The 27,997-nt window shown below is 44.8% G+C and overlaps 1 protein-coding gene across 1 annotated transcript in view; it reads left to right on the forward strand.

Moving 5' to 3' along the window:
- The first annotated feature begins 258 nt into the window (after nucleotides 1–258).
- LOC130070439 (polyunsaturated fatty acid 5-lipoxygenase-like) overlaps nucleotides 259–27,997 on the forward strand; it is a 116,578-nt gene continuing 88,839 nt past the window's right edge. The window contains exons 1-8 of the mRNA XM_056234828.1: nucleotides 259–423; nucleotides 602–736; nucleotides 862–1,065; nucleotides 1,310–1,396; nucleotides 1,574–1,743; nucleotides 1,850–1,966; nucleotides 4,996–5,005; nucleotides 23,719–23,817. Coding sequence (XP_056090803.1) covers nucleotides 259–423; nucleotides 602–736; nucleotides 862–1,065; nucleotides 1,310–1,396; nucleotides 1,574–1,743; nucleotides 1,850–1,966; nucleotides 4,996–5,005; nucleotides 23,719–23,817 — 987 coding nt within the window. The remainder of the gene's footprint in view (nucleotides 424–601; nucleotides 737–861; nucleotides 1,066–1,309; nucleotides 1,397–1,573; nucleotides 1,744–1,849; nucleotides 1,967–4,995; nucleotides 5,006–23,718; nucleotides 23,818–27,997) is intronic.

Below are 27,997 nucleotides of genomic sequence, written 5' to 3' on the forward strand. Positions count from 1 at the left end.
TTCAGGATTGGGGAATCATTTCTTGACAAATTTAAAGGTTTCATTCATTCCTGGAAAGACATGGCTGATTTTGAAAATATATTGGAAGATTTTAATATCAAGAACACTCTACTAGGTTTGTTTCTTCATTTAAACAAATACTATATATCCAAAATCAATTGTTGTGAGAAACCAACAAAGCAGAGGCACTTTTTCCATACGGTCCCTGTAAAGACAGTTGACTCAATTTTCCCCCTTGAAATCTGGACAGAGAACGTGATGCAAGACTGGAATAAGGATTACATGTTCGGCTATCAGTTTTTGAATGGCTGCAATCCTGTCATGATCAGGAAGTGCAAGGAAATTCCAGACAAGTTTCCAGTCAAACATGAGATGGTGAAGGGCTTTCTGAAGAAAGGAGTCACACTACAAGAGGAATTAGAGGTCAGAAACATTAAGACATAAATCACTTAAACAGTCGGTCAGTTATCAAATTCAAGACTTACTTGTGTGTATTCTGACATCCTTCACATAATTTAGCTTACATAAATGACTCAAATCAATGATATTTCAACCCATGAACTATTACTTCTAAACTTTGCACCTGTGTACATGTTTACAGGCAGGAAAAATCTACATAGTGGATTATGACATACTGGAGGGAGTCCTAACATCCAGCGATCAGGTCTGTCTGAATGCGCCCCTCTGCCTGCTGTACAAGAACAGATTGGACCAAATTGTGCCAATTGCCATTCAGGTATCTGTCACATATATAATCAGTATCAAATTAAAAGAAATTAAAAATTGTACAAAAAGTGCTTTTTCCGTGAATCTACTCATGAAGTAAAAATGTCCCGCTTGGCTTTATTATATCTGAATCAGCTCAGTCAAACCCCAGGGGAAAAGAGCCCAATCTTTCTCCCAAGTGATAATGAATATGATTGGATGCTTGCCAAGATGTGGGTGAAATCTGCCGACTTCATTGTACACCAGTTGGTCACGCACCTTCTCAAGACACATATGATATCAGAGGTTTTTGAAATTGCCATGCACAGACAGCTCCCTGCAGTCCACCCTGTATACAAGGTACATGTCTCTCAATACACAGTCATGATATTTAGATTCAGGGCTAAACTGAAGATTGTAGTTTCACATGTCAATTTATTGATGAAGGGTTGCTGGTTCTGATGTCCTTAACTTCTTTTCATCCATGGTTTAATGTTAACCAAAAACCTCCAGGGAATGACATGGAAACCACTTTAGCTGTTTCAGGTTATGCTTTTAAATCAGTTTTTATGATTTAATGCACATGTTTAAATGCTTCTTACAGTTACTGAAACCTCATGTTCGTTTCACAATTGCAATCAATGCAGTGGCCCGTGAAAAACTCATCAGTGAAAACGGGGTCATCAGCAAGGTATTACACCTAATTTAATATATGCCCACATAAACAGCATATTGCTTGGATTCAAAGCGATTCTATTCATATTTGATTTAGTCTTTCTCAGACCTTAGTAGTTCCTAAATTTAAAAAAGGCAAAGAGTAGTGCTGAACATATTGAGGCAGTATTAACTGAATTCTTGGTATCCACAGATTAGTAGCCTCACTGGAGATGGGATAGCTAAAGTGATTAGAAGAGCCATGGAGACTTTATCCTACGAGTCCCTGTGCTTCCCTGAGACCATAGAAGCTCGAGGAATGAAAGATGCGCCCAAGTACTATTATAGAGATGATGGCATGAAGATCTGGGAGGCAATACACAAGTAGGTGTTGCAACAGTTCAGATCCTGTACTACTAGTGCAAAAGTACAAATTAGTCCACATACACTCCAATAAAAAGTTATTTTAATAAATTTGTCATCTTCCTAGTTTTGTTTCTGCTGTGGTCGAGATCTACTATGAGAGCGATGAGACCGTTCAAAGTGATGGGGAGATTCAAGGATTTGTTAAGGATGTTTCCTTTGGCATGAACAATTCTGACAGTGAGTACAGGTTTCATTTATCAAAGGCTCTCTGTAAGGGTGGATTTCTAACAGGGGTTCAGGCAGCAGGACTCCCGAACACTGATGGGCAGTAACGCTTTAGAAGTAACGTGTTACTGTAATCCAATTACTTTTTTCAAGTAACGAGTAAAGTAAGGGATTACAATTGCAAAAACAGTAATTAGATTACTGTTACTTCCCCGTAAGCAGGCTGCGTTACTGCGTTAGTTAACCGTCATTTTGTTTCGTGAGACTGTCTCGTCCCATGAGTCGTGCGTGAGTGACAATGACGTATGAGCGCCGCGACGTCAGTGGTAAACACCGAAATGTGTAGTGTTGAACAAGAGACAACATGGAGCGCGGGAGAGAGACACGCATTTGATTGGTCTCACACGCCACACCCCCGATTTCTCACGCTGAAGTGTCAACCCGGTCGGTCAAATGCCTGAAAGATGAGTTTATCTATAGATCTACCTGTTGAGCCACTCGTGATCGACTAGTTATACCGCAAATTATTTAAATATCCCGGAATCTAGAGCGAGCGTGCATGCGAGACAGAGACTGTGTAGCGCACGCGCACCCGCAGAGAGGGAGAGCGAGTGAGAGACCTTGCGTGTGCAGAGACCATGCTGATCTAGAAAAAGGACCCCCATTGGAGAATGACAAAATTCCACCTCAAATCTGAGCAAGCACCTAGCAAGCCGGCACAGGAATGTGAAACTTACTGAAAAAAACCCTGAACCCCCAACTGACATGACATGGCTGTTTTGGTAAACTAATTTTTACTCCTCTCTGCACTTTACTGTTAAAAGACATAAGTGTTATGTCTGTAAATACGACTCGTACTTGAGCTTACTTGACTTCTTTATTGTTCTTGTTCACATCACCGAACAGTGTGTCAAAAAACATTCAAACCTTTACGTCACTTCCGTTCACCAACCCTTAAAGAAACAAGCGTTCGTTCTATCTTATAAATGTAACAAACATATTACTTTAACTAAACATCAGATTATCATACTAACTAAGCATGCAACAGTAAGTGTTAATAATTTGGAATACAGTCAGGAGAGATTATTTTATTTACATCTATTCGAATGAAGGATTTTACAAAATTTTACAAGGATTTTATAAAAAATATATTTATTTTATATGCTGGAATATGCAGAAATATAAGTTAACAGAAGAAGGACTTTCTTTATTTTATTCAAATATGGTGGAATGTGCAGAAAATAGGTTTAAATGTTCATCAAAAGTCTGAGACTGTTGCATTTAATTTAATTTAATTTTTGCTTGATGCAAGTGCATAAAGTTAAAACATTGAAACTAATAAAACAAGTTTTAAAAAAGAGAGTGTTTCATTTGATTTAATTTTAGATTATGGAATATGCAGAAAGAATAGAATTAGGCTGAAAGGTCTATTGCTTTATAGCGTATTCAGGTCGTGCATCATGTTTTTGAAAAGTAACTTAGTAAAGTAACTAGTAAAGTAACTAATTACTTTTGAAAATAAGTAATCAGTAAAGTAACTGGATTACTTTCTTGGAGAAGTAATCAGTAACTAATTACTATTTCCAAGTAACTTGACCAACACTGCTCCCGAATGACTAGAGCAGGTGTGCCCAACCCTGCTCCTGCCGATCGACTGTCCTGTCGACCATCTCCAACCCTAATCAAACACATCTGAAGCAACCAATAAAGGTCTTCAGGCTCACTTGAAAATTAAAGGCAGGTGTGTTTAATTAGGGTTGGAGATAAACTGTGCAGGACAGTCGATCGGCAGGAGCAGGGTTGGGCACTCCTGGACTAAAGAAACGTTGAAAAGCACAATGGTAGAAAAATTTACATTTCTTGTCTATTACCACCCACTGCTACTTATACCAACAACGGAAATAAGCGCAGTTACAATAACTATGAATTATTACGTTTTTTAAGAATTAAGAATTATTAAGTTTAAGAATTATTAAACTAGTTGGCACATTATTTATAATTGAAAGACAAAATATGATTATGGTTACACTTAAAATAGTTACAAAATAGATGTATGAGATACTAAAAACTTCTACCAATAATTGGACCCAGCATATACACTCACCTAAAGGATTATTAGGAACACCACACTAATACTGTGTTTGACCCCCTTTCACCTTCAGAACTGCCTTAATTCTACGTGGCATTGATTCAACAAGGTGCTGAAAGCATTCTTTAGAAATGTTGGCCATATTGATAGGATAGCATCTTGCAGTTGATGGAGATTTGTGGGATGCACATCCAGGGCACGAAGCTCCCGTTCCACCACATCCCAAAGATTTTTTCAATTTCAATTTCAATTTCAATTTCAATTTATTTATAAAGCACACATAAACACAACTTCCGTTGACTTCCGTTTACTGGTACACAGAAAATAGTAAATTAAAATAAAAACAACCACAGGGCAATTGCTTCAACCTTTAGTTTGCATACGACAGGTCAAATAAAAATGTCTTTAATCTCACTTTAAAGATAAGCAGGGTTGGTGCAGCTCTGATTTCTGGAGAGAGGCTGTTCCAGAGTCTAGGAGCAGCACTAGAGAAAGCCCTGTCTCCTCTAGTCTTAAGTTTAGTTCTCGGAGCCACCAGAAGGCCTAGGTTCGCAGACCTAAGAGCTCTAGGTGGTTGATGGACAGTCAATAAGTCCGTGAGGTACGATGGAGCCATCCCGTTTAACGACTTATATACTAATAATAAAACTTTAAAAGTAATTCTATGGCGCACTGGTAACCAGTGCAAAGACTTGAGGACAGGAGTTATGTGTTCTCGTTTCCGAGTTCCTGTCAGGACTCTTGCAGCGGCATTCTGGACTATTTGGAGGCGGTTGATGGATGACTCCCTGATCCCCATAAAAATTGAGTTACAATAGTCCAGCCTGGTAGAGATGAAAGCATGTATAACTTTTTCTAGGATCAAGACTGAGAGAATAGACTTAATTTTTGCCAGGGTTCGAAGCTGGTAAAAGCTTGATTTCACCACTTGATTGACCTGTCTATCCAGCTTTAAGCCACTGTCCAGTACCACTCCCAGGTTTTTAACAAAAGGCTTAACATATGGAGTCAGGATACCCAGATTTATGTTTGTTGTATCATATACACTGGAAGGTGTAAACACTATAACCTCAGTCTTGCCCTCATTCAAACTTAAAAAATTTTGCGACATCCATGCTTTCACATCCCCAAGGCAATTGGCCACCTTTTCTAAAGTCATTCCGCGGTTAAGAGGAAAATACATTTGAGTGTCATCTGCATAGCAGTGAAATTTCAAATCATATTTTCTAAAGATAGTACTCAGCGGAAGCATGTACAAAGAGAACAATATTGGAGCTAGTGTGGAGCCTTGAGGAATTCCACATGTTAACTTTACTGGTGCAGATCGGAAGTTATTAATATTAACTGAAAAACTCCAACAAGTCAGTGGCCAAAAAAATGTCATTAAGCACCTTAACAAGGGCCGTTTCTGTCGAATGAATTTTTTTGAAGCCAGATTGAAATATATCATACATTTTGTTTTCATTCAAAAACGTTTCAAGCTGACATAGAACTATTTTATCTAAAATTTTACTTAAAAATGGGAGATGTGAGATAGGTCTAAAATTCGATAGATTTGATGAGTCTAGATTTGGCCTCTTTAGTATGGGTTGCACAGAAGCATGTTTTAAACGCTCTGGGACCACTCCCAGCTCAAGGCATTTATTCACGAAGTGTAGAAGTGTCGTACTTACTACATTGAACACTTTTTTCACTAATCGTGCAGGGATAGTGTCTAGCGGTGACCCTGTAGGTTTTAACTGCTTCACCGTGTCATTTAAAACAGTCATTGTGATTGGTGTAAACTTACTGAGTATTCCGGTATACTTTAACTGACCTGCGGGATTACCAGTGGTCAGCTGCAAGTTATTTCTAATACCAGCTATCTTATCTATGAAGAACTTGCAGAACCGCTCACACATGGCCACTGACTCATTTGGATAGATAGACACAGCTGGATTTGTAACAGTGTTAATAATATTAAAAAGAACTCTAGAATTGTTGTGGTTCTTATCTATGAGAATAGAAAAATAGTTTGCTTTGGCCACTTTCAACTCTTTTTGATATTTAAAAAGAGAGTCTTTTAGCATCTCATACGAGATCTGTAATTTATCTTTTTTCCATTTCCTCTCCGCCCTTCTGCATATCTGTCTCAGGGTTCGAGTAGTATTATTAACCCAGGGCTCAGGGATGGATTTTTGGTGTTTTATCCTCAGAGGTGCTATGTCGTCTAAAATTGTGCTACAGGTAGAATCAAATTTATCAAATAATTCATCTGGGCTTAGTTCTGGTGAGGTGAATTCAGAATAATTAAAAAGCTCCTCAAAAGCTTCAGCAAACGAACTAGCGGTAGCATCGGTGATTCTACGTGCCCTCATAACAGTTTTACAGTGATTTATAGTGTTGAGTGCTACAGGCATGCTGAATGTGATGGGGCTGTGATCAGAGAAACTACGATCGCAGATCTCAATTGCATTCAGCAGTATCCCATGGGACAGAATAAGATCCAGGGTGTGTCCCTTTATATGTGTCGGTCTTGTTACCAGCTGCACCAAGTCAAAACCTTCTGTTAGATTTATGAAGTCTTTGACAAATGTTTTTTTTTGGCAACATATATGAATAATAAAATCCCCCATAATTAAAAATCTCTCAAAATGTGGCATAATACCTCCTAAAAATTCAGCAAACTCACTCAGAAAGTCTTTGTGTGGCTTTGGAGGCCTATAAACCACAGCAACAAGAATAGGAGAGTTTGAGTCCAACATAAGCAGCTGAAGTTCAAAACTGTTATAGGGAGTTCTTTTTATAGTCCGGCATTTAAAACAGTCTTTAAAAATTGTAGCCAAGCCCCCCCCCTCCTCTTTCCAGAGCGGGGTGAGTTTCGGTATTTACATTTAGGCGGTAGCTGTTCCGAGAATGGAGTTAAGTCTTCATTTGAGAGCCAAGTTTCAGTGATAAATAAAAAATCTAACGATCGCTCAGTAAAAAACTCTCTGATAATATAAGTCTTATTTACCACCGACCTCGCGTTAATCAGGGCCATCCTTAGCTGCACAGGATCTTCCATCTGTCGCGGCGCTCTACGCAGTGGTCGAAGCAGATGAGTCGAAATGCCACGACGACGAGGATGAAGCGAGCGGTATCGGGGCCATAGATCTCCCATGGTGAGTAGAGTAGGTATATTCCAAGCATAGATGTCAGAGCTTGAGCACCAAGCGTAGGAACAGTTATGATCACCTTCCTTGCTGAGTCGATCGTTCCTAATGCTCATCTTCCTGCTTGCCTGCAGTAGAATCCTGAGCTTGACAGCCACGCCGCCCCGCTTACCCCGTCTCTTCCGACGTCTGTTCACTGAGGCATAGTATGGTGGTAAACGATGTAGCCACGTCGGAATCTCCGACAGAAAAGGAGGGGGTGTTTGATCCTGTAGTGCTTCAGTGGATATACGCAGATTTAAAAGTATTTGCCGGTCATATACTAACAGGGTTGATGCAATTTGTCCCCACATGAGTAGCAACCATATAGATATGAATAAGTTAAAATACACATTAAAATACACAGACGATAGAGGCGGACGGCGTGCCATACACATCGGCGCCATCTTGCCCAAACAGACATGCTCTATTGGGTTGAGATCTGGTGACTGTGGGGGCCATTTTAGTACAGTGAACTCATTGTCATGTTCAAGAAACCAATTTGAAATGATTCGAGCTTTGTGACATGGTGCATTATCCTGCTGAAAGTAGCCATCAGAGGATGGGTACATGGTGGCCATAAAGGGATGGACATGGTCAGAAACAATGCTCAGGTAGGCCGTGGCATTTAAACGATGCCCAATTGGCACTAAGGGGCCTAAAGTGTGCCAAGAAAACATCCCCTACACCATTACACCACCACCACCAGCCTGCACAGTGGTAACAAGGCATGATGGATCCATGTTCTCATTCTGTTTACGCCAAATTCTGACTCTACCATCTGAATGTCTCAACAGAAATAGAGACTCATCAGACCAGGCAACATTTTTCCAGTCTTCAACTGTCCAATTTTGGTGAGCTCTTGCAAATTGTAGCCTCTTTTTCCTATTTGTAGTGGAGATGAGTGGTACCCGGTGGGGTCTTCTGCTGTTGTAGCCCATCCGCCTCAAGGTTGTGCGTGTTGTGGCTTCACAAATGCTTTGCTGCATACCTCGGTTGTAACGAGTGGTTATTTCAGTCAAAGTTGCTCTTCTATCAGCTTGAATCAATCGGCCCATTCTCCTCTGACATCTAGCATCAACAAGGCATTTTCGCCCACAGGACTGCCGCATACTGGATGCTTTTCCCTTTTCACACCATTCTTTGTAAACCCTAGAAATGGTTGTGCGTGAAAATCCCAGTAACTGAGCAGATTGTGAAATACTCAGACCGGCCCGTCTGGCACCAACAACCATGCCACGCTTAAAATTGCTTAAATCACCTTTCTTTCCCATTCTGACATTCAGTTTGGAGTTCAGGAGATTGTCTTGACCAGGACCACACCCCTAAATGCATTGAAGCAACTGCCATGTGATTGGTTGATTAGATAATTGCATGAATGAGAAATTGAACAGGTGTTCCTAATAATCCTTTAGGTGAGTGTATGTAAAATGTTACCTGAGAGATAGAAAGGAGGGAGAGAGTGAGAGAGAGAGAGAGAAAGTGTAGAGATTAAGAGACAAAGAAAAGGGAGAGAGAGACCCAAGAAAGGGATGAAAATCAAAAATAGAGAGACAGAGCAACTGTGACAATTAGAAAACACCCAATGTCCACATATCTTGGTCTACAGGCCTTGAGCAATATCAGCACCTCTATTGGCGCTTTTCCACTACTGGTACGGCTCAGTACGGTTCGGCACGGCACGGCACGGCTCGGTTCGCTTTAGCTCGGTTTGCTTTTCCACTGCAGTTAGTACCGCTTCAAAGTGGGTGGGATTATAGTCTGACCGTTATAGTTTATCCGCTCCTCAGCAACCAACGAGAGGAACGTCTGCACTTCATCCTCTGACCACGATTCAGTCATTTCTTTTTTGGAATTTTTCTTTCTTTCTTTTTTCTTCAAGCAAGTCAAGCAAGTAGTTTTAAAACAGGTGCTACAGCGGTGGCTGTTACTGGCTATTTAAATCTAGCGGGTTTGATGTCTCGCAAATACAATGACGCTGATAGTGATGATTCTGTCTGACCAATCAGTGATCTGCAGTGTTTTTGCATCACATTTTAGTATCGGTACGGCACGCTTGGAACCTCGACAGAGGGGGTACCATTTAAAGCGAGCCGAAGTGAGCCGTACCGTTCCATGCAGTGGAAAAGCGCCACAAGTGAGCCGTACCGAGGCGAGCCGTACCGTACGCAGTGGAAAAGCGCCATATGTCTTTAGGAATTACAAATGGTCCTTGGTTTAAGAAGGAGGGGGGTCGAAACAGTAACAGCAAATGTCTTTGTTCATTTCAGTAAAAGCAAATGTCTTTGTTCATTTCAGTAAAAGCAAATGTCTTTGTTCATTTTCAAATATCTTTGATTATTTTCAACCCTACAGTTTCCCCCCTCGGCACCGTTGGCCACACACATGGAGTCAAAAGGCGGCACTGTCCATTTCCAGGTGTGTGTAGATGTCATGGTCAGACTTTTCGTCCAGACTTTTCGTTCCCATTCCCTCGAAAAAGTCACATCGTCAAAAGAACAGGTACTGAATCTGGTAACAAATGATTGTTTTGTTTTTTTCTGAGGCAGGACATATGTGAACTTGGGTAGAAGGGATTCTGTCATTTAAAAGAGCATATAGCGCAACAAACAGCAAAAGCATAGATATGGCATTTGTCATTGGTCAGAGGTTTGATAAGCCCTTAAATTGATGTACTTAAAAAGATGGTCACAGCAAGAATCTTTTATTCTTTTATTCTATAAGATCTTACAAGCTCTTAATTTTTTTCTAAAAAAACATTGAAATGAATTGCATTATAACTAGGGCTGTCAGTTAAACGCGTTAATAACGGCGTTAACGCAAACCCATTTTAACGGCGTAATTTTTTTTATTGCGTGATTAAAGGGATACTCCACTTTTTTTGGAAATAGGCTTATTTTACAACTCCCCCAGAGTTAAACTGTTGAGTATTACTGTTTTTGAATCCATTCAGCCGATCTCCGGTTCTGGCGGTACCAATTTTAGCATAGCTTAGCATACATCATTGAAGTGGACAAGACCATTAGCATTTCTCAAAAAAAAATGACCAAATTGTTTGGTTATTTTTCCTATTTAAAACTTGACTCTTCTGTAGTTACATCGTGCACTAAGACCGACGGAAAATGTAAAGTTGCGATTTTCTAGGCTGATATGGCTAGGAACTATACTCTCATTCCTGCGTAGTAATCAAGAAACTTTACTGCCGTACTATGAGTGCAGCAGGCGCAGGCACTTAGTCCCGGTCACGGTTCGAAGTTACCGAGCTGGGGACTATTTTCAGGCGCTGCGTCATATCATTACGCCTGCTGCACTCATGGTACGGCAGTAAAGTTTCTTGATTATTACGCAAGAATGAGAGTATAGTTCCTAGCCATATCAGCCTAGAAAATCGCAACTTTACATTTTCCGTCGGTCTTAGTGCACGATGTAACTACAGAAGAGTCAAGTTTTAAATAGGAAAAATATCGAAACATTTGAGAAATGCTAATGGTCTTGTCTACTTCAATGATGAATGCTAATCTATGCTAAAAGTGGTACCGCCAGAACCGGAGATCGTTGCGCCGCGTGAGGACGTTTTGTTGCCGCGTCGACCAAAGCGCAAGCTGATCTAGCTAGACCGGAAACAAAACAACAGGCACGCCGCACACACTTGTTTGGGCTTGCGAGCCGGCCAAATAGTAGGTTAACGTTACGTTTTGAGTGGATGACGAGCGCAAGACGCCGAAATGGATGCCAATAAGATTCTGAATGGAAAGTTTACTTTTAAAAAGTTGCCAAATGGTTCCATTGACGAGACCAAAGTGATCTGTGTGTTTTGTCGTTGTGAACTGAGCTATCATCATCATAGCACGTCCAGTCTGAAATACCACTTGATGATGGCCAAGCACACACACACACACACAGCTGATGCGAATTCTCCGCCCCCTCGTCAATATCAAGACCTCGTCAGTATTTCTTTCACCCTTTTATTGATGGACAGTGTTACATTGTGTGAGAGATTATTTGCTCCAAGTGAGAATGTTAGTGTGAAATTGAACACAGTATATGCCAATGTTGTTTTCAATAAAAAAACATTTGCACAAAGCAAGCCGATCCACTTTTCCATGTTGATAAGAGCATTAAAATGAGAAAAAAGAATGGGACAAAAAGAAATCAAGGGACATTTAGAATAGATAATGTGCGATTAATCGTGAGTTAACTATGACATTAATGCGATTAATCGCGATTAAATATTTTAATCGTTTGACAGCACTAATTATAACAGAACAACAAATTGCTGGTCTAAAATTTTTTTCATTAAAGGCACATTATGCAGAAATTGTGTTTTAGTCAAACAGTGACCCCTATAGTCGCCGTGGAACACTTACACTGTCGTAAATAGCTATCTAGACATATGTGGACATTTTTGGACTGGTCTAATTATCAACAATGGATGAATGAACAGCATCGTAAAAAATGGCATACTACAAGCAAGCGCAACAACATAGAACGCAATCAAGTTTAGAAATAAGAGATTTAGGCTACTTAATCCATCAACAAGATCGCCAGGTCAGCATCGCGGTTGAATCCAGTGCTGCTTTTTAGCTCGCGCCAACTAGTGAAAGCCCGACCGAGTGGGACTGTCACAAGGAAATAGTCAAAGGATTCAGTTGCGAGTAAACAGTAATTTATTGAGCACAATAGTAGATATCCGTATGGGTCAAAATGGAAGCAGACAGAAGAAGACTCAGGCTCGGCAACGCAGGGACGCAGTGGGCAGACACAGATGCAGGAACAGGTAGAAATTCCTCCGGGAAAATCTCAGGAAACCACAGCATGGTACAGGAGTGGAATGCAGGAGAACACGGCGAGTAGAACCCTGGTAGCCTCAACAACCAACTGACAAAGACAGGACGAGGTAACAAACAATATATCGGACATCCTCATTCAAAACAGCTGGCGCTGATCAGCTCATCAGCCGCGCCCGCCCTCGCGCTCACTCACACAACACGCACACACATAGCGAGGGCGAATCAGGGACTCTTTTCCGGTTCCTCACGCGGTCAGATTCTCTTTCCCTTTTCCAAGTCTCTTCCGACCGCGTTTTCTTTGCTTTTTCCATCGTCAAGTATCACGTCTGAAATGCGCACAAGTGTCTTCGTGCTTCATATGTGGTTGTTGATGTGTGTGACGTCGTTGCCGTAAAGCAAGTCGTGATTCTCGCGAGATTTGTCGGGGGCGCTCCTCTCAAACTTGCATTGCTGGTTTTTCCAGCGGCGACCCCGCCAAGCTTTATTACCAGGTTGATTCGCCCTACTATGAGTTTGTTTACCACCGAAATGACTTTGAAGCTGTTATATCAAGGTACAATTGTTGCATAGTGTGCCTTTAAGAGTATCAACAAAATATCAGTGTAACCAAACACAGAGATTAATTTGAAATAATGTCCAAAAAAACATTGTTGCAAGTCACATGGACAAAAATACAAATAAGCAGAAATCAAATAAGTTTCAGAAATGTTTCAAAAGCATTAATGAGAATACAAATATTTGTATTTAGGTAAAAATGAGAAATACTGACATACATTTTGATAGATTAAAAGCAAATGTCTTTGTTCATTTTCAATTATCTTTGATTATTTTTAACCCTACACCTGTTTACACCTGGTCAATTGGATCACAAGAGGATGACGCTAAATACAGGAGTAAACGGGGTCTACATGTTTTGAATTGTCCTCTTTCGACCACTTCCAGAGGTACACTTTCATAGTGTAGACGCTTATGTTGTCGAATGCATTCGAACAGTCATTAAAAGAAAACGTCTATTCTCCGCCTACTGGCCAGTCTTTTTATGGGCAATGTGGAATTGTTAAAGTCCCTGTAAAGTCAAAATTAAGTATGTGTTCTGAGTTTGTCACACCACAGAAAAATGTGTAATTAGCCACCCAGCCAAATTTGAATGATAAAAAAAGCCGGCAAGTACATAAAATAAGCTATCAAAATCTTGAAAAAATGAGCATTATTCTCTGCTCTCAAGCGCTGGGGGCATGTCCGCTGTGGGGGCGTGTCCGCTGGCTGCGCTGAAGCCATGCCCACTCGCAGGAAAGCATTGCAAAGCTGCCGGCGGTGATATTAGGTGATACTGCTTTCCGGACGGGGAGATGAAGGCCGAGGCGGGAGATAGTCGGTTCGGCCCCATTCACCAGTAACAGCGGATTATCAGTGAATCCTAGTTGTCTCTGACGAAAGTTTATAAAACTATCCCATGTAAAATGATCAATACAGAGGCGGGTGTTGGCGGTGATCCTCGGCTCTCCATCAAGGTTGGCTCTTCACAAAATTAATCCACCTCTTCTTGATGTGATCGTTTTTAGGAAATTTAAATAAAGACACCGATCTGTTTTATACATGATCGCATCCAGGTAGTACGCATTTCCGTGTCGAAGGCATAGCTAGCTTAGCCTGGGTTTCCCCATCCTGCCTTTGAGCAGCGCGATTTTATTCACGCTGCAAGGCAGTCTGGATACCATGGTCCAGATTTTCGCCTCATCTAGGGAACCAATCACAGAACGGGGAGGGAGCAGCAAGACGATGACGACACACCGAAGCAGTTTGTTTATATCTATGGATCCAACATGGCAGCAGACGCGAAGTTACTTTTCGATGCAGCCTTAATTAGATAGTGTTCTAAGTAGTTTCATGGTAGTTTCGTGTACACATAAATCTCTGACCCATCGTCGTCTTCCTCGTCGAATTTCTGTCACTCTACATACGTCATCTGGTATAATTGAAATGATTGGCTATGAGCTATGTACAGGCGCATTTGATAGACATTCGTAGCACCCAATAAACGGCTCTTGGCATTCGTAAACCACGCCTCAAATACGAGAAAATGAACGTGGTTCCCAGACCACGTATCATTCTCAATGATACGTGGTCTGGCGTTAGCCAGGCTATAGCTAGCTAGCAAACTGTAGGCTGTAGCAACTAATAGTACTGACAGTAACTCGCGATTGATCGCCAAACTGATGCGAATGTGCTCTATTGTTAGGGGAGGGGCCGAGCCTCAGTGTCTCCAGTGCGTCATCAAGTAGGGGCGTGTCCACGAGCTCAAAGGCTCCAGTGCGTCATCAAGTAGGGGCGTGTCCACGAGCTCAGTGTCTCCAGTGCGTCATCAAGTAAGGGTGTGTCTACGAGCTCAGTGTCTCCAGTACGTCATCAAGTAGGGGCGTGTCCACGAGCTCAGTGTCTCCAGTGCGTCATCAAGTAGGGGCGTGTCCACGAGCTCAGTGTCTCCAGTGCGTCATCAAGTAGGAGCGTGTCCACGAGCTCAGTGTCTCCAGTGCGTCATCAAGTAGGAGCGTGTCCACGAGCTCAGTGTCTCCAGTGTGTCATCAAGTAAGGGTGTGTCTACGAGCTCAGTGTCTCCAGTGCGTCATCAAGTAGGGGCGTGTCCACGAGCTCAGTGTCTCCAGTGCGTCATCAAGTAGGAGCGTGTCCAGGAGCTCAGTGTCTCCAGTGCGTCATCAAGTAAGGGTGTGTCTACGAGCTCAGTGTCTCCAGTGCGTCATCAAGTAGGGGCGTGTCCACGAGCTCAGTGTCTCCAGTGCGTCATCAAGTAGGGGCGTGTCCACGAGCTCAGTGTCTCCAGTGCGTCATCAAATAGGGGCGTGTCCAGGAGCTCAGGGGCTCCAGTGCGTTATCAAGTAGGGGCGTGTCCACGAGCTCAAAGGCTCCAGTGCGTCATCAAGTAGGGGCGTGTCCACGAGCTCAGTGTCTCCAGTGCGTCATCAAGTAAGGGTGTGTCTACGAGCTCAGTGTCTCTAGTGCGTCATCAAGTAGGGGCGTGTCCAGGAGCTCAGGGGCTCCAGTGCGTCATCAAGTAGGAGTGTGTCCACGAGCTCAGTGTCTCCAGTGCATCATCAAGTAGGAGCGTGTCCACGAGCTCAGTGTCTCCAGTGCGTCATCAAGTAGGGGCGTGTCCACGAGTTCAGTGTCTCCAGTGCGTCATCAAGTAGGGGCGTGTCCACGAGCTCAGTGTCTCCAGGGCGTCATCAAGTAGGGGCGTGTCCACGAGCTCAGTGTCTCCAGTGCGTCATCAAGAAGGAGCGTGTCCACGAGCTCAGTGTCTCCAGTGCGTCATCAAGTAAGGGTGTGTCTACGAGCTCAGTGTCTCCAGTGCGTCATCAAGTAGGGGCGTGTCCACGAGCTCAGTGTCTCCAGTGCGTCATCAAGTAGGAGCTTGTCCAGGAGCTCAGTGTCTCCAGTGCGTCATCAAGTAAGGGTGTGTCTACGAGCTCAGTGTCTCCAGTGCATCATCAAGTAGGGGCGTGTCCACGAGCTCAGGGTCTCCAGTGCGTCATCAAGTAGGGGCGTGTCCACGAGCTCAGTGTCTCCAGTGCGTCATCAAGTAGGGGCGTGTCCAAGAGCTCAGTGTCTCTAGTGCGTCATCAAGTAGGGGCGTGTCCAGGAGCTCAGGGGCTCCAGTGCGTCATCAAGTAGGAGCGTGTCCACGAGCTCAGTGTCTCCAGTGCGTCATCAAGTAAGGGCGTGTCCACGAGCTCAGTGTCTCCAGTGCGTCATCAAGTAGGGGCGTGTCCACGAGCTCAGTGTCTCCAGTGCGTCATCAAGTAGGGGCGTGTCCACGAGCTCAGTGTCTCCAGTGCGTCATCAAGTAGGAGCGTGTCCAGGAGCTCAGTGTCTCCAGTGCGTCATCAAGTAAGGGTGTGTCTACGAGCTCAGTGTCTCCAGTGCGTCATCAAGTAGGAGCGTGTCCACGAGCTCAGTGTCTCCAGTGCGTCATCAAGTAAGGGTGTGTCCACGAGCTCAGTGTCTCCAGTGCGTCATCAAGTAGGGGCGTGTCCACGAGCTCAGTGTCTCCAGTGCGTCATCAAGTAGGGGCGTGTCCACGAGCTCAGTGTCTCCAGTGCGTCATCAAATAGGGGCGTGTCCACGAGCTCAGTATCTCCAGTGCGTCATCAAGTAGGAGCGTGTTCACGAGCTCAGTGTCTCCAGTGCGTCATCAAGTAGGGGCGTGTCCAGGAGCTCAGTGTCTCCAGTGCGCCATCAAGTAGGAGCGTGTCCACGAGCTCAGTGTCTCCAGTGCGTCATCAAGTAGGAGCGTGTCCACGAGCTCAGTGTCTCCAGTGCGTCATCAAGTAGGGGCGTGTCCACGAGCTCAGTGTCTCCAGTGCGTCATCAAGTAGGGGCGTGTCCACGAGCTCAGTGTCTCCAGTGTGTCATCAAGTAGGGGCGTGTCCACGAGCTCAGTGTCTCCAGTGCGTCATCAAGTAGGGGCGTGTCCACGAGCTCAGTGTCTCCAGTGCGTCATCAAGTAGAGGCGTGTCCACGAGCTCAGTGTCTCCAGTGCGTCATCAAGTAGGGGCGTGCCCACGAGCTCAGTGTCTCCAGTGCGTCATCAAGTAGGGGCGTGTCCACGAGCTCAGTGTCTCCAGTGTGTCATCAAGTAGGGGCGTGTCCACGAGCTCAGTGTCTCCAGTGCGTCATCAAGTAGGGGCGTGTCCACGAGCTCAGTGTCTCCAGTGCGTCATCAAGTTGGGGCGTGTCCACGAGTTCAGTGTCTCCAGTGCGTCATCAAGTAGGGGCGTGTCCACGAGCTCAGTGTCTCCAGTGCGTCATCAAGTAGGGGCGTGTCCACGAGCTCAGTGTCTCCAGTGCGTCATCAAGTAGGGGCGTGTCCACGAGCTCAGTGTCTCCAGTGCGTCATCAAGTAGGGGCGTGTCCACGAGCTCAGTGTCTCCAGTGCGTCATCAAGTAGGAGCGTGTCCACGAGCTCAGTGTCTCCAGTGCGTCATCAAGTAGGAGCATGACCACGAGCTCAGTGTCTCCAGTGCGTCATCAAGTAGGAGCGTGTCCATGAGCTCAGTGTCTCCAGTGCGTCATCAAGTAGGAGCGTGTCCACGACCTCAGTGTGTCCAGTGCGTCATCAAGTAAGGGTGTGTCTACGAGCTCAGTGTCTCCAGTGCGTCATCAAGTAGGGGCGTGTCCACGAGCTCAGTGTCTCCAGTGCGTCATCAAGTAAGAGCGTGTCCAGGAGCTCAGTGTCTCCAGTGCGTCATCAAGTAAGGGTGTGTCTACGAGCTCAGTGTCTCCAGTGCGTCATCAAGTAGGGGCGTGTCCACGAGCTCAGTGTCTCCTGTGCGTCATCAAGTAGGGGCGTGTCCACGAGCTCAGTGTCTCCAGTGCGTCATCAAATAGGGGCGTGTCCAGGAGCTCAGGGGCTCCAGTGCGTCATCAAGTAGGGGCGTGTACACGAGCTCAAAGGCTCCAGTGCGTCATCAAGTAGGGGCGTGTCCACGAGCTCAGTGTCTCCAGTGCGTCATCAAGTAGGGGCGTGTCCACGAGCTCAGTGTCTCCAGTGCGTCATCAAGTAGGGGCGTGTCCACGAGCTCAGTGTCTCCAGTGCGTCATCAAGTAGGGGCGTGTCCACGAGCTCAGTGTCTCCAGTGTGTCATCAAGTAGGAGCGTGTCCACGAGCTCAGTGTCTCCAGTGCGTCATCAAGTAAGGGTGTGTCTACGAGCTCAGTGTCTCCAGTGCGTCATCAAGTAGGGGCGTGTCCACGAGCTCAGTGTCTCTAGTGCGTCATCAAGTAGGGGCGTGTCCAGGAGCTCAGGGGCTCCAGTGCGTCATCAAGTAGGAGCGTGTCCACGAGCTCAGTGTCTCCAGTGCGTCATCAAATAGGAGCGTGTCCACGAGCTCATTGTCTCCAGTGCGTCATCAAGTAGGGGCGTCTCCACGAGCTCAGTGTATCCAGTGCGTCATCAAGTAGGGGCGTGTCCACGAGCTCAGTGTCTCCAGTGCGTCATCAAGTAGGGGCGTGTCCACGAGCTCAGTGTCTCCAGTGCGTCATCAAGTAGAGGCGTGTCCACGAGCTCAGTGTCTCCAGTGCGTCATCAAGTAGGGGCGTGCCCACGAGCTCAGTGTCTCCAGTGCGTCATCAAGTAGGGGCGTGTCCACGAGCTCAGTGTCTCCAGTGTGTCATCAAGTAGGGGCGTGTCCACGAGCTCAGTGTCTCCAGTGCGTCATCAAGTAGGGGCGTGTCCACGAGCTCAGTGTCTCCAGTGCGTCATCAAGTTGGGGCGTGTCCACGAGTTCAGTGTCTCCAGTGCGTCATCAAGTAGGGGCGTGTCCACGAGCTCAGTGTCTCCAGTGCGTCATCAAGTAGGGGCGTGTCCACGAGCTCAGTGTCTCCAGTGCGTCATCAAGTAGGGGCGTGTCCACGAGCTCAGTGTCTCCAGTGCGTCATCAAGTAGGGGCGTGTCCACGAGCTCAGTGTCTCCAGTGCGTCATCAAGTAGGAGCGTGTCCACGAGCTCAGTGTCTCCAGTGCGTCATCAAGTAGGAGCATGACCACGAGCTCAGTGTCTCCAGTGCGTCATCAAGTAGGAGCGTGTCCATGAGCTCAGTGTCTCCAGTGCGTCATCAAGTAGGAGCGTGTCCACGACCTCAGTGTGTCCAGTGCGTCATCAAGTAAGGGTGTGTCTACGAGCTCAGTGTCTCCAGTGCGTCATCAAGTAGGGGCGTGTCCACGAGCTCAGTGTCTCCAGTGCGTCATCAAGTAAGAGCGTGTCCAGGAGCTCAGTGTCTCCAGTGCGTCATCAAGTAAGGGTGTGTCTACGAGCTCAGTGTCTCCAGTGCGTCATCAAGTAGGGGCGTGTCCACGAGCTCAGTGTCTCCTGTGCGTCATCAAGTAGGGGCGTGTCCACGAGCTCAGTGTCTCCAGTGCGTCATCAAATAGGGGCGTGTCCAGGAGCTCAGGGGCTCCAGTGCGTCATCAAGTAGGGGCGTGTACACGAGCTCAAAGGCTCCAGTGCGTCATCAAGTAGGGGCGTGTCCACGAGCTCAGTGTCTCCAGTGCGTCATCAAGTAGGGGCGTGTCCACGAGCTCAGTGTCTCCAGTGCGTCATCAAGTAGGGGCGTGTCCACGAGCTCAGTGTCTCCAGTGCGTCATCAAGTAGGGGCGTGTCCACGAGCTCAGTGTCTCCAGTGTGTCATCAAGTAGGAGCGTGTCCACGAGCTCAGTGTCTCCAGTGCGTCATCAAGTAAGGGTGTGTCTACGAGCTCAGTGTCTCCAGTGCGTCATCAAGTAGGGGCGTGTCCACGAGCTCAGTGTCTCTAGTGCGTCATCAAGTAGGGGCGTGTCCAGGAGCTCAGGGGCTCCAGTGCGTCATCAAGTAGGAGCGTGTCCACGAGCTCAGTGTCTCCAGTGCGTCATCAAATAGGAGCGTGTCCACGAGCTCATTGTCTCCAGTGCGTCATCAAGTAGGGGCGTCTCCACGAGCTCAGTGTATCCAGTGCGTCATCAAGTAGGGGCGTGTCCACGAGTTCAGTGTCTCCACTGCGTCATCAAGTAGGGGCGTGTCCACGAGCTCAGTGTCTCCAGTGCGTCATCAAGTAGGGGCGTGTCCACGAGCTCAGTGTCTCCAGTGCGTCATCAAGTAGGAGCGTGTCCACGAGCTCAGTGTCTCCAGTGCGTCATCAAGTGAGGGTGTGTCTACAAGCTCAGTGTCTCCAGTGCGTCATCAAGTAGGGGCGTGTCCACGAGCTCAGTGTCTCTAGTGCGTCATCAAGTAGGGGCGTGTCCAGGAGCTCAGGGGCTCCAGTGCGTCATCAAGTAGGAGCGTGTCCACGAGCTCAGTGTCTCCAGTGCGTCATCAAGTAGGAGCGTGTCCACGAGCTCAGTGTCTCCAGTGCGTCATCAAGTAGGGGCGTGTCCACGAGCTCAGTGTATCCAGTGCGTCATCAAGTAGGGGCGTGTCCACGAGTTCAGTGTCTCCACTGCGTCATCAAGTAGGGGCGTGTCCACGAGCTCAGTGTCTCCAGTGCGTCATCAAGTAGGGGCGTGTCCACGAGCTCAGTGTCTCCAGTGCGTCATCAAGTAGGAGCGTGTCCACGAGCTCAGTGTCTCCAGTGCGTCATCAAGTAAGGGTGTGTCTACAAGCTCAGTGTCTCCAGTGCGTCATCAAGTAGGGGCGTGTCCACGAGCTCAGTGTCTCCAGTGCGTCATCAAGTAGGAGCGTGTCCAGGAGCTCAGTGTCTCCAGTGCGTCATCAAGTAAGGGTGTGTCTACGAGCTCAGTGTCTCCAGTGCGTCATCAAGTAGGAGCGTGTCCACGAGCTCAGTGTCTCCAGTGCGTCATCAAGTAAGGGTGTGTCTACGAGCTCAGTGTCTCCAGTGCGTCATCAAGTAGGGGCGTGTCCACGAGCTCAGGGTCTCCAGTGCGTCATCAAGTAGGGGCGTGTCCACGAGCTCAGTGTCTCCAGTGCGTCATCAAGTAGGGGCGTGTCCACGAGCTCAGTGTCTCCAGTGCGTCATCAAGTAGGGGCGTGTCCACGAGCTCATTGTCTCCAGTGCGTCATCAAGTAGGGGCGTGTCCACGAGCTCAGTGTCTCCAGTGCGTCATCAAGTAGGAGCGTGTCCAGGAGCTCAGTGTCTCCAGTGCGTCATCAAGTAGGGGCGTGTCCACGAGCTCAGTGTCTCCAGTGCGTCATCAAGTAGGGGCGTGTCCACGAGCTCAGTGTCTCCAGTGCGTCATCAAGTAGGGGCGTGTCCACGAGCTCAGTGTCTCCAGTGCGTCATCAAGTAGGGGCGTGTCCACGAGCTCAGTGTCTCCAGTGCGTCATCAAGTAGGAGCGTGTCCACGAGCTCAGTGTCTCCAGTGCGTCATCAAGTAGGGGCGTGTCCAGGAGCTCAGTGTCTCCAGTGCGTCATCAAGTAGGAGCGTGTCCACGAGCTCAGTGTCTCCAGTGCGTCATCAAGTAGGAGCGTGTCCACGAGCTCAGTGTCTCCAGTGTGTCATCAAGTAGGGGCGTGTCCACGAGCTCAGTGTCTCCAGTGCGTCATCAAGTAGGGGCGTGTCCAGGAGCTCAGTGTCTCCAGTGCGTCATCAAGTAGGAGCGTGTCCAGGAGCTCAGTGTCTCCAGTGCGTCATCAAGTAAGGGTTTGTCTACGAGCTCAGTGTCTCCAGTGCGTCATCAAGTAGGGGCGTGTCCAGGAGCTCAGTGTCTCCAGTGCGTCATCAAGTAAGGGTTTGTCTACGAGCTCAGTGTCTCCAGTGCGTCATAAAGTAGGAGCGTGTCCACGAGCTCAGTGTCTCCACTGCGTCATCAAGTAAGGGTGTGTCTACGAGCTCAGTGTCTCCAGTGCGTCATCAAGTAGGGGCGTGTCCACGAGCTCAGTTTCTCCAGTGCGTCATCAAGTAGGGGCGTGTCCACGAGCTCAGTTTCTCCAGTGCGTCATCAAGTAGGGGCGTCTCCACGAGCTCAGTGTCTCCAGTGCGTCATCAAGTAGGGGCGTGTCCACGAGCTCAGTGTCTCCAGTGCGTCATCAAGTAGGGGCGTGTCCACGAGCTCAGTGTCTCCAGTGCGTCATCAAGTAGGAGCGTGTTCACGAGCTCAGTGTCTCCAGTGCGTCATCAAGTAGGGGCGTGTCCAGGAGCTCAGTGTCTCCAGTGCGTCATCAAGTAGGAGCGTGTCCACGAGCTCAGTGTCTCCAGTGCGTCATCAAGTAGCAGCGTGTCCACGAGCTCAGTGTCTCCAGTGCGTCATCAAGTAGGGGCGTGTCCACGAGCTCAGTGTCTCCAGTGCGTCATCAAGTAGGGGCGTGTCCAGGAGCTCAGTGTCTCCAGTGCGTCATCAAGTAGGGGCGTGTCCAGGAGCTCAGTGTCTCCAGTGCGTCATCAAGTAGGGGCGTGTCCAGGAGCTCAGTGTCTCCAGTGCGTCATCAAGTAGGGGCGTGTCCACGAGCTCAGTGTCTCCAGTGCGTCATCAAGTAGGGGCGTGTCCACGAGCTCAGTGTCTCCAGTGCGTCATCAAGTAGGGGCGTGTCCACGAGCTCAGTGTCTCCAGTGCGTCATCAAGTAGGGGCGTGTCCACGAGCTCAGTGTCTCCAGTGCGTCATCAAGTAGAGGCGTGTCCACGAGCTCAGTGTCTCCAGTGCGTCATCAAGTAGGGGCGTGTCCACGAGCTCAGTGTCTCCAGTGCGTCATCAAGTAGGGGCGTGTCCACGAGCTCAGTGTCTCCAGTGTGTCATCAAGTAGGGGCGTGTCCACGAGCTCAGTGTCTCCAGTGCGTCATCAAGTAGGGGCGTGTCCACGAAATCAGTGTCTCCAGTGCGTCATCAAGTAGGGGCGTGTCCACGAGTTCAGTGTCTCCAGTGCGTCATCAAGTAGGGGCGTGTCCACGAGCTCAGTGTCTCCAGTGCGTCATCAAGTAGGGGCGTGTCCACGAGCTCAGTGTCTCCAGTGCGTCATCAAGTAAGGGTGTGTCTACGAGCTCAGTGTCTCCAGTGCGTCATCAAGTAGGGGCATGTCCACGAGCTCAGTGTCTCCAGTGCGTCATCAAGTAGGGGCGTGTCCACGAGCTCAGTGTCTCCAGTGCGTCATCAAGTAGGGGCATGTCCACGAGCTCAGTGTCTCCAGTGCGTCATCAAGTAGGGGCGTGTCCACGAGTTCAGTGTCTCCAGTGCGTCATCAAGTAGGGGCGTGTCCACGAGCTCAGTGTCTCCAGTGCGTCATCAAGTAGGGGCATGTCCACGAGCTCAGTGTCTCCAGTGCGTCATCAAGTAGGGGCGTGTCCACGAGTTCAGTGTCTCCAGTGCATCATCGAGCCCCGTTTTAGTCCCGCCCAAAAAATCCGGAAAATAGCAATGGTGAAAAACTGTTTAACGGTCTAACTAACATTAATTTTCACTTACAATATAGGCCTAATACTTGACAGTTGATGTCATAACTTCTGAAAAACTAACGTCAGCATATTGCCATTGCGACTTGCCTATGATGATGATTTAACAGCTAGGCGCGGGCATTTACTCAAGTTGGATGCATCAATGTCACATTTGCATAGGCCTACTATTTGAATTTGTGATTGATTGAGTGCCAAATTAAACAGAATGATAAAATAAAGTTATTTCCGGACAATGGCCATTTCAAACAAGCGTTTTTTGAATGATTAAATTTTGATTTCGTTTTTTCGGTCCTGGTTTTGTTCCTGTCAACATTTAGTTTGTTTCCGGTGTTTGTTCCTTGAACCGGTTCAGAGTCCTGCTTAAAAGTAAAACATTTCCAAAAATGTACTCAAGTAAATGTAACAGAGTAAATGTACTTTACCCACCTCTGCATGCACTCTTAGCATTCGGCTCCGGTCGCTTTCATATGTAAATTAAGCAAGCTTATTTCATCTATCAGATCGAAAGATCTGAAGAAAGATCACACATTTACTCGCTCATAGACCCTACCCTTGAAATAAATCAGGACAGAAGTGGTTGAAAGTGGACACAATAGATTGAACAGCAGGTGCAAATGGGAACGTGTCTCCATCATGTACTTGTGATCCAATCAACCAAAACGCATCTTAATACCTGGAGTAAACAGGGCCAAAATGTCAGTGTTGGTCTGTGGAAGCATGCATGATTGTTTGTATTCTGGTATATTCTATATGCATCTTTGTGTGTTTCAAGTCACCCTTAAATGTGTGCACAAGTTAAATGCGTACTTCCACTGTTCCCAGAGTTTCCAGAGTTTCTGAACACTCGAGAGGAGTTAGTCAAGTACCTGACCGTTGTGATATTCACAGCTTCAGCACAACATGCTGCTGTCAACTTTGGACAGGTGAGATTACACACTTTCATATCATGTGCAGGAGCATTAATAAACCAAATTAATAAAATTGCCTGTCAAAATTCTGTATAATATCTATAAGCTAAAATGTGTGAGTAAACTTTTATGTTGCAGTTTGAGTGGTATGGCTGGATCCCCAACAGTCCTTCCATCATGCGCAAGCCGCCTCCCAAACAGAAGGGCAAAGTGGACATGAAGTATATCATGGAGAGTCTGCCTGATCGTGGATGTTCCAGCTTGGCTCTAGGAACCGTTTGGGCCCTCAGTCGCTTCCAGAAGAACGAGGTTTGATATTGATTCGTCTGGATATATTTTCCACTTGAAATTGTAGCAAAAATGGCAGCAGTCTAGTCTAAATTAAAGTGAAAAAGAATTAACCTGTAACTGGCTGAGGGTACAGAGCATCAGCCTTGCCCTTTTTAATATAAGAAAATGTAGTGTTCATCAGAGGGGTCCAAGACCCTGGGGCTTTTGTTGCACTTAAACCACAAATACACAAAACAATTGAATGAATTTGAGGAGTCCTGTGAATTCAAAAAAGCTCAATATAGAGCTATAAGGCCATCTAGTGGCAAGAGTCATGAAATATCATGTTATATATTATTTTTCCACAAGAGATCAGAAAAAAAAAAAACCAATGTAAGATAATTTGAGCTGAATTACAAGGGTTATGCATGAAATTGTGTTATTTTGAATTTAAGTTGAAGAATGTGAGGAATGTGCTTAAATTACTATTTATTTATTAATTATTGACCAAATTTTAAGGTAATTTAAAGGTTAAAAAAAAATTTGGTTTAAACAAGTAGAAAAATAATTATCAAAATGAAAGAAATAAAAAGCTTTCTGGACAAAAAAAAAGTATAATTATAAGGTAAAGATGTGTTTCAAAATGTGAGTGAAGGATGAGGGGTAAAAAAAAAAAAAAAAAGGCCAAAGATGAGTAAAAAAAAATATATATATATATATATGTAGGCTCAAACGCATTTTCAATTCTTCTTATTGTTGTAGATTGTTTGCTTGCTACAGTGTGTTTTCTCCGGCACTGCCAGCGTACATGTATTTTCAGTCAGGTAGTGCAATTCATTTAACTGACCCTTCGCTAAGTCCCACATTAAAAACATCATCATGTTTGGGGTGTAACAGAAAATGTATTTATTATTTTAATGGTGTTACATATTCAAAATATTAAATATTAGGAGCTCTGATCTGTTATTGTCCAGTATAAATCATAATAATAACTGTGCTGTTCAATTTTAGTCTGCATGCAAAAAAGAGGGCAGCAAAAAACTGAGAATGAAACATCTACTAGTACACTATATATTATGTGCCACATTCACACTTTTATGTTCACAAAAATTTCTAATTCAAAACAGTGTTGAATAAGAAATCCATGCAACAAATTACATTTTACGCCATGTGCTCTGTAGTGCAATACATTTCTTCCAATCCTCACAGGCAAGCTTTTGCTCTTCTCTAATGTTAGATAATGGATGTCCTGTGTGTTTTGGATAGTTTAAAACTAAATTTTCTAAAAGTTATAGAAGAGATAATTTATCTTTTTTTCTGGAGCACGTATAACAGTGACAGTTAATTTATGTTTTGATTATCCATAATATGGTTTATGATTTGAAAATCCCCAATTCCTTTGTTAGTTTTATAAGCTTGTCTGGGTGATTGACAGTAACCAAGGGGGCGGAGCTTAGAGAAGGGTCAGTTTATCTCATAAAAAGAAAGAAAGATGTTGTTCTGCTTTCTGAAGAACTTACTTTTCCCCCAGCGGTTCTTAGGCACGTATCCAGAGATGGGCTTCACAGAGCAACCAGTGAAAGAAGCCATAAAGACTTTCCGCAAGAAACTAAAAGAGGTGACCAAAGAAATCAAGAGCCGGAATGAGGGATTAGAATTGGCTTATTGTTATTTGTCCCCAGACAAAATCCCCAACAGTGTTGCAATTTGAGAAAATATTGTGCCAGGCCTATAAATAATGTTTATGGCCAATGTGTGCTTGACATAGAAAAAGAGAAGAACAGCTCTACTTAAAATATGAAGTATTGTAAAACACAGAGCATTCAGCTTTTTGAGGCGATTTATAGAAATTGTTTTATTAACTCTTTTTGTATTTGACTCTGTTGCTGGGAAGTAAGGGATATTACTTTGTAATGCCATCTGTGCACATATGTATGTTATCTGAGGGGTTATTGTTTGGTTCACGCCAGGAAAGCAGAACAGTTTATTTGACTATATGCTTTAAAGAGCTAAACTTGTGTTATAATCCATTTATTATTGTCTTTCTTTTTTTATTCTTTTCTATATTCATAATAATTCCAATTCTTTAATCATATAAACTTGCAGATTCATATATCCATACTATGGTATTCATTTACTCATCTTTTGATTCATTTATTCATATTCTTTATTGCTCAGATGATCTATTGTTTGCAGTCTATTTTAGATAATCATTTGACTTATTTGTTTACCTTGCAGTTATATTAAGATCTTACATCTATAATGATTTTTGGCTGATTATCTTGTATACACATGCAAGATGTTTCATGAATGCTGTAAAAGGAAATGTTTTGAGATTGTGAACATCTCTGACAGCACTTCAAATGGTTGTTGCATTCGCTTTTTTCCGCTGGAAAGCTCTTATAATAAAGAAAGCTTTAATAAAATAATTGGAAATAATGTCGAGATATTGTTTTCTTTGTGATCTCATGACAACTGTTTTCTTTTTTGATTATCAAAAAATACACATTTAAAGGTTATTATTCAGGTTATATAATTTAATAGACACTTTAATGGAAATATTAAATATAAGTAATTAATATAAAATAATTAAGATGCATTAGTATACTGTAAGAATACACCTTCTTAAAAAAGTAGATTTATTTTCAATATTGACATAAGAATTGTATTAATATTATGATATTTATTTTAAAAGTACATTTTTAAATAAAAACCTTAACTGGTAGAGAATGATGCTAGCAACACCAATGTGTAGGGAGGTCAATGTGGGACAGATTTAGAATCAATATGTGGATTTGGAGTAGAATAAATAGAGCAAACAAATCCAGAACATAATGCAATGAGGCATATTCAAAGGCAGGCCTAAGATGAAAACACAGCTATCAGTCAAACCAGGCAAACACAATGAAAACAGTAACCCAAGAGATTATATCCAGTAAACAGGCACAATGGTGATAATCAGAAACATGAACAGCAGGCAATGGAATATGTTCAGTTGTGCAGTGAAACTGGGAATATTTCATAGAGTATACATGGAAATGCCATGGGTTAAATACATGAGACAAACGGCGTGGCGCAACATAACTGAAGAACATCACATAAGAAAAGCGTGGATTTTCTTTCATTTAATTTATTTCTGTTCTTTTTACAGGCCACTACATGAGCTTCAGAAATGGGTATGCCAAACAGAAACAAACTATTTATTTAAGTGCTGTCATAACCTAAAAAAGTAAAAGTAAAACAAAATACATTTACAAAATACTATTACAAACAAGGAGAAAATGTACTTTTACAAAGAATTAATAGGCACCCATCTCCTACAAGACAGTGGAATTACCCTATTTACAATTTGCCTTTTAAGAGACACAATAATAATAGAAAGTTCCCATTCATAGGTTCTCTCGACCCTGCGATCTCTCAATTCACTGTCGCTATGGGAATACCTTCGGTGTGATGAATGTGTGAAGCCCTTATACCATACAATTTGATTGGCCTATAACGCTTAGCACTGCTGCAAGAATACATCACATGTATTTCATCAGATTTTATTCCTTCAGGAAGCAGATTTTCTGTTGCCTGTAGGAAAGCGGATTTCTTGTGTTCATTGCTGCACTCCAGAGCAGAACAGGGACTTGGATCGTGTTGTTCGCAAATGGATTTGACAGAGGGGTTTGAGACAGACCCAGCCATCACCTGCCAGATCCGGTGCCTTAGGGAGATAAACGCACCAAAGCGTCTTACATTGCATTTCAAGGTACACATTTACATTCTTATCAGTTCTTGCTTTCCCTGGGAATCGAACCCATGACCTTGACGTTGCAAGCACCAACGCTCTACTGTTTGAGCTACAGGAAGGCTGTAATTCAACTAATTACACTGTTGCTAAATTGCTAAACTGTTGCTAAATTAAACATTGATTGGCCAG

This window comes from Rhinichthys klamathensis, unplaced genomic scaffold (assembly GCF_029890125.1).
Source record: "Rhinichthys klamathensis goyatoka isolate OS25496 unplaced genomic scaffold, OSU_Roscu_1.1 h1tg000406l_1, whole genome shotgun sequence".
Taxonomy (NCBI): Eukaryota; Metazoa; Chordata; class Actinopteri; order Cypriniformes; family Leuciscidae; genus Rhinichthys; species Rhinichthys klamathensis.